The 17612-nt window shown below is 44.2% G+C and overlaps 1 protein-coding gene across 2 annotated transcripts in view; it reads left to right on the top strand.

Annotated features, from left to right (window-relative positions):
• Positions 1–17612, top strand: part of DYM (dymeclin) — a 1763009-nt gene that overhangs the window by 1538669 nt on the left and 206728 nt on the right. For both annotated transcript variants that reach the window (XM_069626954.1, XM_069626953.1), the window contains one exon: positions 1134–1247. In XM_069626954.1, the coding sequence (XP_069483055.1) occupies positions 1134–1247 (114 nt within the window). The remainder of the gene's footprint in view (positions 1–1133; positions 1248–17612) is intronic.

Raw genomic sequence — 17612 nt, 5'->3', positions numbered from 1 at the left:
ACAACAGTTACAGGTAAGTAACGTGTTCCTTATGTCCCGCATGGCTTCTATGCTATCAATGGCAACTTTCTTAGTGTAACTTCTCTGTCAAGCCATTTTGCCTCAGAGGCTTCAGTTCATCTGAGGAGGTGGGGGTTGAAGGCGTTTCTCTATAGAGACCATTATCATCCAATAAAAACGTTTGACTTATGTTGTTCTTATGTCATGTATTATATGTACTAAGCATATTCCCTGCCTGCCAACCCAAGGGGTATTAGAATGGAGGTGAATGTTGTGGTTACAGCTCAGTGAATGTTGATGCATGAGAGTTCTCTGGATGTCCTTAGAGACCAGAGCTGGAAATGCCCGAGTATGGCCAGTGGGTGTGCCCCTGCAATACACTTATAAGAGTAACTGGAACCTTGCAGCATATGTAAATAAAGATAAGTGTCTTCTCATCATGGAGTCTGAAGCCACCTGTCATGATGTCCTTTTTATGAAGAAACCGGGAAATCTTTAGGTAAACATGCCCGGTAATGTGTAATTCCACAAAGCAGTGGCTGTCCCATTTTGCTGCTGACATTTAAGGCACCAACAACGTTTGAACCTACTGGGAAATCTAATAGGCTGTGCATGGTAATGTTGCATAAAGAGGCGATTGGGTAGGTATTGACTTACTTCAGGGGACCCATATCCCGCCTCGCAGTGGTAGAAAACACAGCACACACACTTATATGCTATATCCCTTTCCGATAAAAATATACTTTGTTGAATAAGATTTCACTATTTGTGTTAAAAAGTGCATAGATCTGTGTAGCAAGCGGCATAACAAATGTAATGTGTGCTAGTATTCTTGCCCAACAAGATGAGGGATCCTAATGTTTTTGTCAATGCCATAAATCAGAAAACTCTCAGAACTTGTAACTAGCCTTTTTAAATGGCACATCTCGTACAACAGATTAACGAGGGGTTATGTAGACTGAGTGCTTGAGTATAAATACAATATTAATTTACATAGGCTGCGCCATTAATGATACAAAACACTGCAGATCAGTTCTGCGTAATTTAATCTCGGACTCACAAAGTAGTCATTGGAGTATGTTGTTGGTCTGTACACACAGGTTATTGTAACACATGTGCTTTCTTCTTCACAGGTGATCGGCTTCTTCACCACGAGACTGGAACAGACAGGATCTGATCTGTCAGTAGAGCGCGTCCTGGAAGTGATCAAGCAAGGAGCAGTTGCCTTGCCGAAAGACAGGCTGAAAGTAAGTTACCACTCATGCCGACGTGGCATAGGATGGCTACAATATTTGTTTGGTAAGGTTGATTGAAAGATGTTTGTGTCAAACCATTGTTTCAACCAATGCTTCTTGTGACTTTCTATTTTGGCTTAAAATATATAAACAACCAATAAAAACCTGGTATCCAGTGAAAATGATGACAGCCAAAATGTAGTCGGTGAAAAAATCGTGGTGAAAATATCTCTGCAGTGAAAAAGTCGTCAAGCAAAAAGTAGTCATAAAATGGAGCTGAAAATTAGCCATAAATGCAGTGCTTCTAGGGTTTAGTGGGCCTGTCACTGCCTGGTTGACGTTTAAGGTAGGAGTTATGTTAAGGCTAGGAGTATTAGAATAATGGTTTTAGGTGAATGTTGAAGAAAGGGATAGGATGGTTGGAGACGGCTGGTGATGTTGGCATAGGATAGGGGTTAGAATAAACCTAGTTGTTAGTGCAGTGTAGAGTAAGCATTAGTGTAATAATAACTTGTCATTTATATAGTGCTTTTATCCAAAGCGCTTTACCTACATTTTTTATAAAAAATCATTATCCAATCCAAATTGGTACTCATATTGACCTCGGTCAGATGAAAGACTGGTTTGACCTTGCTAGGATTTGAACGTGCGACTCACATAATGCACACAGATGGCAGCAGCAAGTGCTTAAACTACTGAGCTTCCGTACCAGATAAGAGTATGTTTTAGAGTTGTGGTTGGGGTAAGGCTACGATTAGAGCAAGGGTTTGTGTTAGGGCAAGGGCTATGGGATTATTGGCAAGCCGGTGATAGGGTTGAAGTTACGTAGACTGTTCATTTTATATTTATTTTGTGTTTTATATAGCGTGACAAGCAAATAAAATATTTAAGCACACTGAAGGGTTGGTGTTAGTTAAGGTTTCAGGGCAGAGTAAAGGTTTAAGTAGAGTAAGGGTAAGGTTTAGGAATTAAGTTAGGGTGATTGTGAAGGTTTTATTAGTGGTGTGGGTCATTGTTAGGGTTACAGAGTTGTACTTTTCTGTATTTAAAAATAGCTATTTATGCGACCTCCTCACTGGCAACATTTTTACACTTTCCATTGCTTGTATTGAATGACTACATTTTTAAAAATGACTTTTTTGCTGACTACTTTTTCCCAGGACTACCTTTTCCTGTGACATTTTCGCATAGAACCATGAACCTAGCTAGAACTGAAATGAAGGCACGAACTAAAGGCATGAATGTTTCTCGCTCTGAACATCTATCTCTTATGTTCCTTCCCCACTCTTCACCCCAACTTCCTTTCTCCATCTCGTCAGCCTATGCACCGCTTTCCTGCCCCCTTTCTCTCTGCACTACCCTTTTCCTTTTCCTCTCTTTTTTCCCATTTCTTTTTCCTCCAAGTTTTGGCTCATAACTATCCTCTTACTTTTGTGTCCACGCCTAAGGCTCTGCCTCCGCCATTGGCCAGATGCATTATTGGATCCTCGAAACTCACAATATGGAGTCCAGTGCGAACTGTTAAAGCATAATTGCACCAAAAAGAGCACCCGTTGGTACAAAGGGGAAGCAGGGAAACATTGCAGCAACCAGTGCATCATTTATCAATATTTGACCCGCTGGTCTGCAGGATGTTAAAAACTAAATCATACTAATCCGATCCATTATTCTGCGAGTAGTTTTTCTGGCACAGGCCACTCCTCTATAAAATGTGCTGTAAAGCTCTGGCGGGGCTTTATACACAACAGTCGCATTGTTTGCTTTCATAATCTAGATGTGCTGTTAGAGTTTGTGTGGTTAGCGTGCTGCATTGTTTTATGGTAAATAACTATTCTTTTCTGTACCATTAACTTTGCACCAGGGTTGAGCAAAACATGGTGATTTTATTTAGCATGTCTTCTTGGCAGGAAGTTGAAGAGCATGTTAATGTTTTTCTGACACCTCAGATTATAAAAGAAGCTTAAACATCACTACATCAACAACATAGACAGGAAAACAGGCTTTCACATGGTTTTGGGTTTCTGCTTTTTAAACATTTTCCCATGTCATATCAGATTCCGACTGTAAACCGGCCAGAAGGCGCTCCAGCAGAAAAAATAATAACTCAAATGGAAAGAACACATCATAAAAAGAAAGTCTTCAGTGTCCCCGCAGTCGGACTTGCTAATGTGGAATTTGTTTTAAAATGAAGTCAAAATCACTGAAATCCTAAAACATTTGCCGCCAAATTATTTTTGGGATATTTTTGCATGTTGAGTTCAAAAAGAGGCAAAAATGATGAAAAGTTCCGTGTGGCTGTGCTAGTGACTATAGAAGGCCGCCAATTAACAACGTTATGAACAAAATATGATTAGGGAGGCCCTTCTAACACAAAAAACAATATTTAAGCAATAATACTGCGTGCTTCACTGGCCAGCCACTGCCCGGGCCCAAGTAATAGGCCCAAGCAAAGCGAGGGCCTTAATGCCGGCCCCCGGTTGCCTATACCAGGCTGGCGGAGCCTGGAGCATTATTGCTATTAGCACCCCGTGGCAAAGCCTTGCGGCGCTAATAGCAGTTGAAAAAAAAATATAAAAACCATCAGCACTGCTTCCTTCTCAGCAGCAGCCGGAGAGTCAGGATTGCCATGGAAATGGAAGGTGGGGCTGCGCTCAAAACCCCTCTTCCATTTCCTTGGCAATGACCAGGAAGTTAGGTGGATGGTGCGGACTGGGCACAGGAGCCTGTTTTAGGTAAGGAGTTGGTGGAGGGGAGGGATTGTTGAGGCACTGGATTTGGGGGCGGGAGACAGATACTATCTTCCCATCAATAACACCTCTAGTCTCCATTCACGTCTGTCTTCTGTGGGGAAATACATTAAGGAAATACATCCGGGAACGATGATGCATGGGAAGAATGAGAAAAGAGCAAAAAGACAAGGAGCGGTTGTCCCGATTGCACATACGACTCATTAAAGGATTTCCAGGTGGTCTCCTACTGCGGCGGGTCATTTCTCTGCTGGTGCTGCACTTCCTCTTATTTTGCCTGGTGAAGCCTGGCATCCAGCCATGGCTCCAGTGTCGGCCAGCACACCGACTTCCACAGCTCCAGCTTTTCACTTTTGGAAATGATCATGTAGACCTCAGTTTGAAGTTTACACAGTAAAGAATCATCTTTAGGGGTGACTGCTTTTTGAGTATAATGTTCGGCGTCGGACTCTTAGAATCTGAATCCTCTTGGGAGCGCAGGAAAGAGGTCTGCTCGTCGTCCCACACGATGTGGAAATGCTCCAAACTCTCTCAATTCCGAGATGAGGTACTGGACATAATAAAGAACCTTATTAGCTGTGATATATGAGTCAAACATTATTGGTTGCGAGCGACTTAAGAAAAAGCCATTTTGTGGCACTACAAATGCAAATAACCACAGTTGGGGATCCAAGAAATTACCCTGGTCCTCATGGTGGGATTTATTCAGATAATAGATCATCATTTTGGATCACGCTTTGCTATTATTTGCACTACAGCTTGCAAAGATCCTGGACCATCCATGAGTAGCAAGGGAAAGGGCTAGTGATAGTGAATGGGGCCCTCTGCTGTAGCGATATCTCCCTTACTTCTGAAAATCCACAGTCACAAAGGAAGCCAAACACCAAGCAATAAGAGGCCATTTTGCCAGTTCTGGTTCGAAACCTTTAAATTACGCTTTCCCTTCCTTGTGGTATTAGATGCTTCCCTGAAGAAACTCTGATGCGCCCCTTGTCTACAACATGGGAAGAACAATTAAAATTGAAGACGTAGCCTTTCCTTCCTATTGGGTCTACCTTTATTTATACCACTGATTAAGATTACATTTTTTAAAACATGTATTCTTGGGGGGATAGGGGGGCAGTATCTTGACCAAATATTGGGCACACCGCCATCTTCATGTGTCAACCGGTGCCTGCATGTAATTTCTCATTTGCATTCCTCAGGACTTGAAACCTATATCCTTCCATGCATTATCCAGTGGAATCTTGTTTGGATTGTATCTCTGCTTTCACAGCTTGCCAAGGGGTGCAGTGCAGATCTCCAATTCAATGGGGAGGACACAGTGTTAGGGTGTCTCCCATTTCGTAGTATGTTAATGCAAATACAGAATACAATACCTGTCGTAGACTTGCACGGATCACAATAGGTTACAGTGTGTTCTTGTCGCATCTACCTCATGCGTTCTCATACGTTGCGCGATTGAAGATGCTTGCCTGCTAGAATCTCAGACATGAGAAGGTTCACTATTTCTTGCTTTGAAGCACTTCTTAAGTATTAGCCAACTATTTAGTTGCTTTTCTATACAGTTGTACTTTAAAAGTAGGTAACTCACCAACCCATAGTAAATAGGACATTCTGGTGAAAAGCACTGGTTTGGGATTGGAAGTCACTCTGGTTTGAACGTTGTCCAAGCATAGTGATTGTTTCTCGCAAGGCTTGGTCGGGCCAACGTGGCCATATGTGCCTACGTTTCCTCTACCCCGTGTTCTTCTTATGTATTTCTGGAAGCTCTGGCATTTTGTAAGTGCCTTGTTATCTAATGCAGCGTGCTGGTGTAAATGTTATCATCGCATAATGTTAAATGCTGAAAGTTATTTATTCGACCATCTAAAATGACGTTTAGGAAATCATCAAGAGTTAGTAACCAGTACAATTAATAATAATAAAAATAAATAAATAAATTAAAGGTCCTAGCAAGTTCGCCTATTGGGATTATTGATGTGCAGGACATTGGACATTTACAAATAATGCATGATTAAACCACTCCCTCACTGGGTGATGGCATGTATGAGACTGTGTATATTAAATTCCCAAAGTGCTAAATTAATTTTAAAATACTGCCTTATCACTTAATAGATTAGTGCAGTCCTAAGCCCTGGTTCCAATTTGCATATTGTATTATTCACGACAGAATGTTCCTCCTATGAGGTTTCAGTGCAGTAATTTGGTGTCATGTTATGCCCTCGTTCAGCCTATGTAATCCATGCTACAAGGTGTAAAATCAACCTTTGTTCTAAGAGGAGTAACAGCTTATGTATACATATCCCCCCAATTCCCCTCCCGTGGTAATTTGCTCTGTACAATCATATTCCCCTCAAACTTTCTATTGCAATAGATTTTTGTATGTAGGTATGTAGTGCCCAATCATTGGTGTTACCGTTTTGATGAGGGTGCAAGATTTGTGTTTAAGTGTACATTTATAGATGAGGTATTGCAGTGAGTAACCTTCCCCTAATGTCACAGTTGAGTTATGCTTGGGTCTATTTCCCTTGTTCTCTTAGTATGTTTACATATGGAACACCTTATGCATGGGCTGTGTTCAGTATAACCCAGCTGTGTCCCTAATTGTTGTTGTGATGACACTTTGACAGGGCAAAACAAAAGAGGTAATGGCTGGAAGGTTTGGAATTAATCCTAACCTCTTCCATTGCTCTGGGCAACCCTCTAGTCCATCGTTTTTCGCCTTCCCAGCCATTACACTAGGGGAAAGACAACTTGCAAATCAGGCTCGGTCCCAACCCCAAAGGGGTAGTTCAGCCCGAACTGCTAGGTCACATCCCTTTTACGCGAAACCACGAGCATCCCCAGACATGTTTGTCCCACTTTAAATGGGCTACACTGTGTGTACCAGTGTGTCTCATAACTCCTGGGACTATTTGAATACAAACATGTGTAGCAAAAGGGAAATGTTACCCACATTCTGAAAATACCAACTATTGAGAACATATCTGTAGCCCGATCAGTGACAGTTGAATATGTTAGCACACAGGTGTGATGGTCTTCTGGTCTTGTGCTTTTTAGTTAGAGGTCAGGGGTTAGGGTAGTGACCTGTGGAATGTTCTTAGCTTGTTTTCGAAGACCACTCAACTGGCTTCTTAGGATACCGCTTTCCTGTCATCACTGCCTCAATAGTATTCCTTCAACATAATTTTCTTAGATGGTTGAAATATTCAAGTAAACCGTAGAAATTGCCGTAATACCCAGAAATAGTAACTACCAAATTCGAGTAATGGGTTAGGGCCAGTAGTTTTTCTACATACCGTAGTGGTAATCATTTTCTCAATTATTTATTTTCTTTTCTGCTTCCAGGAAATGTGTACATTGTTGTTCATGAGTGCTAGTAAACAAGAGTGTGTATGTCGCAGTCAGACCCGACCCCTGATGCCTGGGAATACTATAGATGGTGTCCCTTTTAAGAAAAACATCCGCCTTTTCCCTCCGTTTTCATTATAACTTTAATAGTTCTTTTATAACGTGCTTAATACCAACGAGTTGTTTCTAAGCGCGGGATCGGCATTGGAACCTGTGTTTCGCTGCGTTGTCTTGCTTCCAAGACAAACGTGTTGCCACTGAGCTATCCTTCTTCCCATATGAACCCTGCACCCAAACGTGTCAGGGATCCTTAGTGACGATAACAAATTGAGCCCGTGTGATTTTGAAGATCTTTTATTACACAATAAACATTCATGTGTTTTTACTTTAAGCAGCAGCCCTACTACATATGATTTAATAACTCAACCAGGGCTGCACATTTTAATAACCCCAGTATATCCTGTTTTCCTCTTAGTTCCTTTTTTTCCATAGGAAAATATAAGTGTATTTCCTTAAGGGCCAGAGAAGAACCTTGGGCTGCCTTTTCAATAACAGTGCCTGTTGGAGTGGGTGTGGTGTACACAGTTTGCTTAGCATCACGGCACAAATCCTTCTGTCTCGAACCCGTGTTCGTTATGCTGCTGTAGCCTGTCTACCATGCCCTCATTTTGCCTTTCATAGGTAACGTTGTGCTTTTCTGCGTTTGCCATTGTTATCATGTACAGGTAAAAACATTGCTACACATGTGCAAGGTTATCAGCTAAGAAATGCATCCATCTGTCCCTGCCGAGCACACCCCTCACCCCCTGCTAAAGCACATGGCACTTTAGCGCCTCGTTCCTGGGTCTGCGCATGTGTGTGTGTGTGTGTGGGGGAGGTTTGTTGGGGAGATGCAGAACAAGTATCACTCAATTCTCCCAAGAGAGGAGGCCCTGGGCATGGTGTATCCCTCCCTATACCAGCAGAGTTGGTGCAGTGTGGGGGGAGACACTGCTGGCAGACCCTGTAGACCTGAGATTCATGATGATTCTACTGACCCCAGAACTGGCATGCTTGGGCAGACTCCCCTGGGGGGGGGGGCGATCCTGCAGCTCCTCAGACCTGGATTCTCAGGTGAAGGTGGTGGTGTGGGTGGTAAAAGACGTCCACTGCAGTGGCGTATTGCAAAGGAAAGGTATTTGTCTTTCATTGCTCCCCTCCATGCAACCATGCTGTAGGGTAGGTAGGAAATGAGAGTTCTCAGCAGGAATGCCCCACAGGATGGCACATGTGATGGCTCCTCCCCAGAGGATTCCACGTGTCAAGCAGAGAATCCATGACCCGCGAGGGCAAGAGTTTGAGTTATCATGAGAACCTCCAATGGAGAGACCAACCCATGAATGTAGAAGGGTTCAGGCTCTTTGTGTCAGTTTTCACTCATTCAAAAGAACGAGGCTGTAGCTATTCATAGTTTGTATTACTTGGTGTCATCTCTTCCCAACAAGCTTGGCGCTGTACCAAGAAACTGAACAAATAAATGAACGTGTAGATTCTTTATCTTTTTATTTGAAATCTTTGCAATTTATGATCGGATTTGGAGGGTAATACAAGAAGAAATTCAGACGATGCCAAGTCGCCAACAGCACACAGAATCATTTCCCTGGGCATTTTGATAATGCCCTTGCGCACAACATATGCCAGTATAAGTAGACATGTTCACACTGGCTGTGTTCATAAAGGCCAGTATCCCCGCATAAGAACACGCACTTTAGCTTTTCTCTTAAAGCCACTAATAATGCCAAGCCACATCAAGAAAGCATGTTGGCTGTGCCCATGACAGTATGCCCGTGTTAGAATGCTCGCTTTGGCTTTGCTCTTAATGCCACTAATAATGCTATGGCACACCCTACACATTCATATGAGCTCTGGCAAGCAATGGCCCACATTGGGGGATGGCACAAAAAGGTGAGCCACTTACCCAGAGCCACCACCAGCCAGCCAAGAATGCACACCTAAGCGGTCCTTCCATTCACTCACAGTTGCATGACCCTAGGCTCTGCCCACTCTAGGGCAGATGACCCACATTCAACATGATGAGCTGCAGAAAACTTCTATTATCCCGCTGAAAGCCAGAGAGCCCGCGTGAGGTGCCGCTGGGCAGCCAGGTACACGCGGCAGTGGGCAATGCCCACAACAAAAAGAGAAGGATGTTAATCCAACTGGGGGTTCTGCAGCCTGTACACAATGCTAGTATCCGTGGAGAAACTGCAGTAGATGGGATACTCCACTAGGAGTATCTTCAGAAGCACTGGGACTGGTGAATGTTCCCATGGATGTGCATGAGTGACTAAGAGGCCTAACCAACCAAGCAGGTCCTGAGGTTACCACACACCCCAGAATATGTTTAAAGTCATGGATTTATAATGGTGCATTTTACAGCATACATTTTGGGAAACATCTGGTAAAATGTCACACAGTCTACTATCGGTTTTGTAGAGTGACGCCAGAAAAGATGCAATACATGCCATCAGAATTGTATTCCGTCATGAGCTATGATCGTGCATGAGCCATGGCCAAAGCAAAGCTGCAGCCATGAGCCGAGATGATGCAGCAACCGCAGTCCTATTTAGGGAGCTGGCACGGTGAGGAAGTTAATCGGCTTGCATGCACCGAAGAGCCCACAAGGCTGTCCATATCTTATGTCCGGATCTGTCCAGGGCGAAGGCACACTCAGTTCCCAGCTGAGTCATCCTTGCAGATGGGCTACTCCACGTGAGAACCAGAGCAAGACTCATGTGGACACTTTGTGTCCCGAATCAAGCTTTACTGTGGGGAAATGTGGAAGACCCGTTAGGAGTGGTGATGTCACGTGAGTAGGTTGAGCAACATTGCAATTGTCAAAGGTGCGCATGCACGCAATAGAGTTTGCATATATATATATATATATATATATATATATATATATATATATATATATATATATAGATTGTGTTCATCTACACACATCAATTACTAGGATGTCTTTATATTCAGTGCATTTTTTAGATATATTGTAATTCATTGGTACTTGTGGTCAATCAAATTGGTTCGTAATTGCACTAATGGTTGTAAGTATGTGGGGTGTCTGATGGAGTATGTGTGGTTGTTTCACAAGAAAATATATGATTGATGAAATTGTCATGTTTTAAATAGCTATTTGTTCACATCTTTGTGTATTGTAAGACATTGAATACATAAAACATTGAATAAAGTTATGCATATGCTATGAATTTGAAGCAAATAGAATGTTTCCCTTCTACGCACTTCAACACTGATCCAGTTCCTTTTTTGATATTTAAACGTCAATAATAATGTAAATATGTGGCCTCCAAGGATCTAACGTTTGAAAGTCCGTTGTTCACGTTACTGGCTAAATGTATCATTCAGACTTTTCTGTATACAAATCAATGTCAAAAACTGAGGTTTTAGTCCTTATGGACCACAATGTTTGCACTGGGATACTATGCCAGTTTCCTTACCCATTTCTGCACAGCTGTATGGAAATAAACCTTGTCTGTACTTTTACTGCCTAGTTTCCTATTGATTGGTGATGAGTGGTGGGTTTCTACGATGTACCGTAGAAATTATCAATGCATTTTCATGATGCCTTTTACCACAATATATATGCCAGTATTCTGCTAGTGTAAAAAACATTTTCATACTGGCTGTGCCCAAACATGTGCTCGTGAGCAGCCTCTATATTTACCTGTGGAAAAAAGTCCACTAGAAATCTGGGTATTGAACACAAGACAATCCAGGTGAATTACTACTCTTTGCCATGGGAGAATGTATTCCCAATATACCTAATCCTCTATTGACAGCTAAATTGAGTATAAGATGGATACTTTTATTGATATCCTTTTTGTCTTATAGATTATTATAAGGTTCTGGAACTGATGTATATAACTCACTCTTGATGAAGGGTGTTTACCCGAAACACGTAGAGCTCTGAAACCAATGCTGGATGAAGTTATTGTTTTGATTACAGTTTTTTGGTGTATTTGATATTCTTGTGTTCAGTAACCTTTTTTAAAATTTTTATTGACGTTGTCGCTAATGGTCTGTTTTCAGTACAGTGGTGTACAGGGGTTGCGAGGTCCTTAAGTCTAGGACTCTTACTACTTTAATTTTGTATTAGTCGGCCTTGTGCACCCGCACCCCAAGTCAATGTTGCATATACCTCCTCTGACCTAACATATTGCTCTTACATAGGTGAGCACCTTTAGCTAATTGAGTATCTGTGCCCAAACATTACCATACTGGTTTCACCAAAATCTGTCAGTATTCCCACATAAGAACATACTCCTGTTTCCTTTGCCCATAAAGTCAGTAAAAATACCATGCCACTGTAAACATGCATATCAATACTGTCTGCACCAATGTATGTCAGTATGTATATGTGAGAATACTAATCATGTTGACTTTACCCATAAAACCAGTAAAAATGACATGCCACGTTAAAAACAAGTGTCCATACTGGTTGAACCAGTGGAGGCCAGTATGCACACTTAAGAACACTAACCATGTTGGCATTGCCTATAACGGTAATAAAAAATTCCTTGTCATTGTAAAGGTACTTGTCACTGCTGGTCTGCCAGGATCACAACGTTAAACACTCACTCTGGTTTTCCCAACAATGACCTACCAGTTCAGCTTCCCCCACTCTGCCCACTCTCTAGACCCCATACAGGTTCCTTAGATGATGGTGAAACCTCTACCCCTGTATTCATACAAATTGATTCTCACAAACACACACACAATTCTTTTTCATTTTAAATATATTTTTCCCAACCCACCGGTATGGCGGTAAACTTCTCCTCTGTGGCCCCCGGCTCCCTAGGCTTCCCTATGTAGCAATTGGAAGTGCTCTGTACATATTGTTTGGTTACCTCTTTCTGATCCCCGGGCCTGGGGTACGAAAGAGGTTTCCGAGCAATGCTCTCTCACGTCACCTCCAGCTTCGCTCCAGTAGTAGTTGCAATGCATGGAAAATGCATGCACTGCAGTTAATATTCAAAGGGTGGGGCACTCCAGGATGTCTGGGAGGGATGACCGCTCAGCACTGCTACTGTCTGAGGTATGATTGATCACGCATGCAAAGCTAGAGATTCCCTCTGTGCTTCCTCTGAGGCCAAATTCACTCAGCCGGTGGTGGCCTGCCCCAATGGTCACCTCAGTCATATGCCCTAGCCTCTAACCTGTGGCTTAATCGCAAGTTCCAGGGAGCTATCTGCTCAGTGGTTGGAACGGGTTAATTTGTGATTTGTTTAATTCTCTCCCTGTGGACAAGTGCAATATGTTTTAGCCCCTTCGCACTTAGGTACACTGCATCTCTGTTTTTGCCATTAGCAGTAATGTTGTAGAAAGCAATTCTGATTAATGTAGTAGATTAACTGGGACAGAAATATCTTATATTTGTGGACACCCTTAAGCCTTGTGCAGGTTTGCATTTCCGTGTAAGCAGAGTTTGGCTGCAGTGGGGTATTTATGAGACCACTTATTACAGGTGCCTGCGAGTCGCACACACTTGCGTGACTCCAGTCTTAGCAGCGTGTCGGATGGCTATCACTGTGAGTTGATACTATGGCACTCCTTTTAGTGAGTGGTGTAAATCAGCGGCCGAGACCCCTTACGTGTAGACATACACGTAGGCGGCTCCCCACTACCGAATTTTGGTCCTTTGCAGGATGGAGTACTTAAGTGCAGAGCAAAAGGCGGCATACAAGCATGTATGCCACCTTTTGCCCTGTACTTTTCCACCGCCTTGCAAATGAAGTAAGAAATACTTATCGTGTACGCATGGCAGGCAGCGGTTACAATGGATTCTTATGGGGCGGCCTTCGTTTTGCTGGCACGCAGCACCTGAGGACCCCATAAGGATCCCCATCATTTGCAGCGGCATGAAAATGCATGCCGGTGCAAATGCTAGAGCATTTGTATTGCAGAGAGGAAGGGAGACAGTGGAAAAGCAAGTTGCTCTCTGCCCCACAAGTGGACGCAAATGAGCCACTTTAGGCCGTCCATTTCCATTCTGGCTCAGTAGAAAATGAGCTCCTCTCTCCTCTATCTCCGTCAGTGGAATACCTGTTGCCAGTGCACACAATAGCTGCATCTCCATCTCCATCAGTGGAATACCTGATGCCAGTGCACACAATACCTGATGCCAGTGTAGCTGCATCCCCATCTCCATCAGTGGAGAACCTGATGCCAGTGCACACAATAGCTGCATCTCCATCTCAATCAGTGGAATACCTGATGCCAGTGCACACAATAGCTGCATCTCCATCTCCATCAGTGGAATACCTGATGCCAGTGGACACAATAGCTGCATCTCCATCAGTGGAGTACCTGATGCCAGTGCACACAATAGCTGCATCTCCATCTCCATCAGTGGGGAACCTGATGCCAGTGCACACAATAGCTGCATCTCCATCTCCATCAGTGGAGTACCTGATGCCAGTGTACACAATAGCTGCATCTCCATATCCATCAGTGGAATACCTCCTGTCAGTGCACACAATAGCTGCATCTCCATCTCCATCAATGGAATACCTGATGCCAGTGCACACAATAGCTGCATCTCCATCTCCATCAGTGGAATACCTGATGCCAGTGGAAACAATAGCTGCTTCTCCATCAGTGGAGTACCTGATGCCAGTGCACACAATAGCTGCATCCCCATCTCCATCAGTGGAGAACCTGATGCCAGTGCACACAATAGCTGCATCTCCATCTCAATCAGTGGAGTACCTGTGCCAGTGTACACAATAGCTGCATCTCCATATCCATCAGTGGAATACCTGATGCCAGTGCACACAATAGCTCCATCTCCATCAGTGGAATACCTGATGCCAGGGGACACAATAGCTGCATCTCCATCAGTGGAGTACCTGATGCCAGTGCACACAATAGCTGCATCCCCATCTCCATCAGTGGAGAACCTGATGCCAGTGCACACAATAGCTGCATCTCCATCTCCATCAGTGGAGTACCTGATGCCAGTGTACACAATAGCTGCATCTCCATATCCATCAGAGGAGTACCTGATGCCAGTGTACACAATAGCTGCATCTCCATATCCATCAGTGGAATACCTGATGCCAGTGCACACAATAGCTGGAGCTGCATCTCCATCTCCATCAGTGGAATACCTGATGCCAGTGCACACAATAGCTGAATCTCCATCTCCATCAGTGGAGTACCTGATGCCAGTGCACACAATAGCTGCATCTCCATCTCCATCAGTGGAGTACCTGATGCCAGTGCACACAATAGCTGCATCTCCATCTCCATCAGTGGAGTACCTGATGCCAGTGCACACAATAACTGCATCTCCATCAGTGGAGTACCTGATGCCAATGCACACAATAGCTGCATCTCCATCTCTGGAAATCCTGATGCCAGTGTACACAATATCTGCATCCCATCTCCATCAGTGGAATACCTGATGCCAGTGGACACAATAGCTGCATCTCCATCAGTGGAGTACCTGATGCCAGTGCACACAATAGCTGCATCTCCATCAGTGGGGAACCTGATGCCAGTGCACACAATAGCTGCATCTCCATCTCCATCAGTGGAGTACCTGATGCCAGTGTACACAATAGCTGCATCTCCATATCCATCAGTGGAATACCTCCTGTCAGTGCACACAATAGCTGCATCTCCATCTCCATCAATGGAATACCTGATGCCAGTCCACACAATAGCTGCATCTCCATCTCCATCAGTGGAATACCTGATGCCAGTGGAAACAATAGCTGCATCTCCATCAGTGGAGTACCTGATGCCAGTGCACACAATAGCTGCATCTCCATCTCCATCAGTGGAGAACCTGATGCCAGTGCACACAATAGCTGCATCTCATCTCCATCAGTGGAATACCTGATGCCAGTGTACACAATAGCTACATCTCCATCTCAATCAGTGGAGTACCTGATGCCAGTGTACACAATAGCTGCATCTCCATATCCATCAGTGGAATACCTGATGCCAGTGCACACAATAGCTGCATCTCCATCTCCATCAGTGGAATACCTGATGCCAGTGGACACAATAGCTGCATCTCCATCAGTGGAGTACCTGGTGCCAGTGCACACAATAGCTGCATCTCCATCTCCATCAGTGGAGAACCTGATGCCAGTGCACACAATAGCTGCATCTCCATCTCCATCAGTGGAGTACCTGATGCCAGTGTACACAATAGCTGCATCTCCATATCCATCAGTGGAATACCTCCTGTCAGTACACACAATAGCTGGAGCTGCATCTCCATCTCCATCAGTGGAATACCTGATGCCAGTGCACACAATAGCTGAATCTCCATCTCCATCAGTGGAGTACCTGATGCCAGTGCACACAATAGCTGCATCTCCATCTCCATCAGAGGAGTACCTGATGCCAGTGCACACAATAACTGCATCTCCATCTCCATCAGTGGAGTACCTGATGCCAGTGCACACAATAACTGCATCTCCATCAGTGGAGTACCTGATGCCAATGCACACAATAGCTGCATCTCCATCTCTGGAAATCCTAATGCCAGTGTACACAATATCTGCATCCCATCTCCATCAGTGGAGTACCTGATGCCAGTGTACACAATAGCTGCATCTCCATCAGTGGAATACTTGATGCTAGTGCACACAATAGCTGCATCTCCATCTCCATCAGTGAAATACCTGATGCCAGTGCACACAGTAGCTCCATCTCCATCAGTGGAGTAGCTGATGCCAGTGCACACAATAGCTGCATCTCCATCTCATCAGTGCCAGTGCACACAATAGCTGCATCTCCATCAGTGGAATACCTGATGCCCGTGCACACAATAGCTGCATATCCATCTCCATCAGTGGAGTACCTGATGCCAGTGTACACAATATATGCATCTCATCTCCATCAGTGGAATACCTGATGCCAGTGCATACACTAGCTGCACGGCTTTGCTTTACACGGAATGCTGTGCAGCGCTTCTAGAAATGTGCCCTTTAAAAGAATGTTTACTCGCACGGCTGGGCACAGTCTCATAACTCTTCGTGTATTGCTAAAACTGCCTACACATTGCACACACTCCTATATAAATGGCATACACACATGTATTAGCATTGCTTACATTGTGATGCAGTTGTGAGAGCTGGAGTGCACTGCATGTGTCCATTCAAGGGATTCGTGTGTTTTCGAACGCTTCCAGAGTGCTGGCAAAAGCACTCGCCTTGCATATGTTACTTCATATGTGAAACCTCCGTCTTTCAAGTGGTTCGAGTCCATACGGAGCACGGTGATAATCCGCACCTGACAGTTGATGCAAGGGTCCCCCTCAATGGCAGATTGTTCTCCACTGTACAGCCGGTGCACGCGGGGAGGCCCCCGAGGGGCTTTCATGCCTCCTCTACTAATGTTGAAAGCTACCTGGTCCCTTGCCAAACTCAACCGCAGTCCTGTTGTCATGTCGCACATTGCCACCAATGACTTCCGGCCTTATTTGCAGTTGTGATCATGTCTAGCACGTGGAATCGCTCAGATGCCCAAAGGGCATTTTCCTGAGAATTGCCTGTTGTTGATGAAGCCTGCGATTGCTTTTTTACTGGGGTGCACGGGACTTGAGCAAACTGTGCACCAGTATGCGTCTATGCACCTCTGAAGGCCAACTGCCCCAAAAGACATACCACTGAATCCTCACCCCTTTGGTGAAATAGATTGTTTTGAGGGTTGCTGCACATTTGTGGTGGATGCAGAAGGAGGCTGTTCCTCAGTTATGGGGACCGGACAGGGAATCTCTCAGGAAATCCCAGTTTACAACCAAATACAAGCTGGAAAAGGCAGGTCTAAATCATGGCAACATGAAATGGCTGGAGAGAGCGAGAGTTTATTGGGATCTTCCACCGGCGTGGATTTAGGCCCTGCACATGTGGAGATGCGCTTGGAATGGTAGATACAGTGCGGCATGCAACTAGTCCCAGTAGTGTGAAATAATTCTGTTCTGAATAAACTCCCCCCACCATCTGCCACCCTGTGTTGTGCAGCAGATGGGTTCCAGTCTACTAATACTTCGAAGAAAAAGATTTTAAACATGTAAATGGTCACTACAGAAAGATCCAGTCTTAGACCGGTGAGTCCAGTTCCTAAATGTTCTTTGCTAGCCTGCTTTGGTGGCCCTCTAAATTTGGGTAAAAGTATCCACTGTCGTCCCCTTACTTGTTCTCTCTTTCTCACTCCATCACTTTCTGGACTACGCTGAGGGAAAGCCAGTGTGTAGATT

Source organism: Ambystoma mexicanum, chromosome 6p, assembly GCF_040938575.1.
Source record: "Ambystoma mexicanum isolate Mex_15411 chromosome 6p, UKY_AmexF1_1, whole genome shotgun sequence".
Classification (NCBI taxonomy): Eukaryota; Metazoa; Chordata; class Amphibia; order Caudata; family Ambystomatidae; genus Ambystoma; species Ambystoma mexicanum.
Note: the sequence above shows the minus strand (reverse complement) of the source record. Positions and strands in the feature narration are given on the sequence as shown.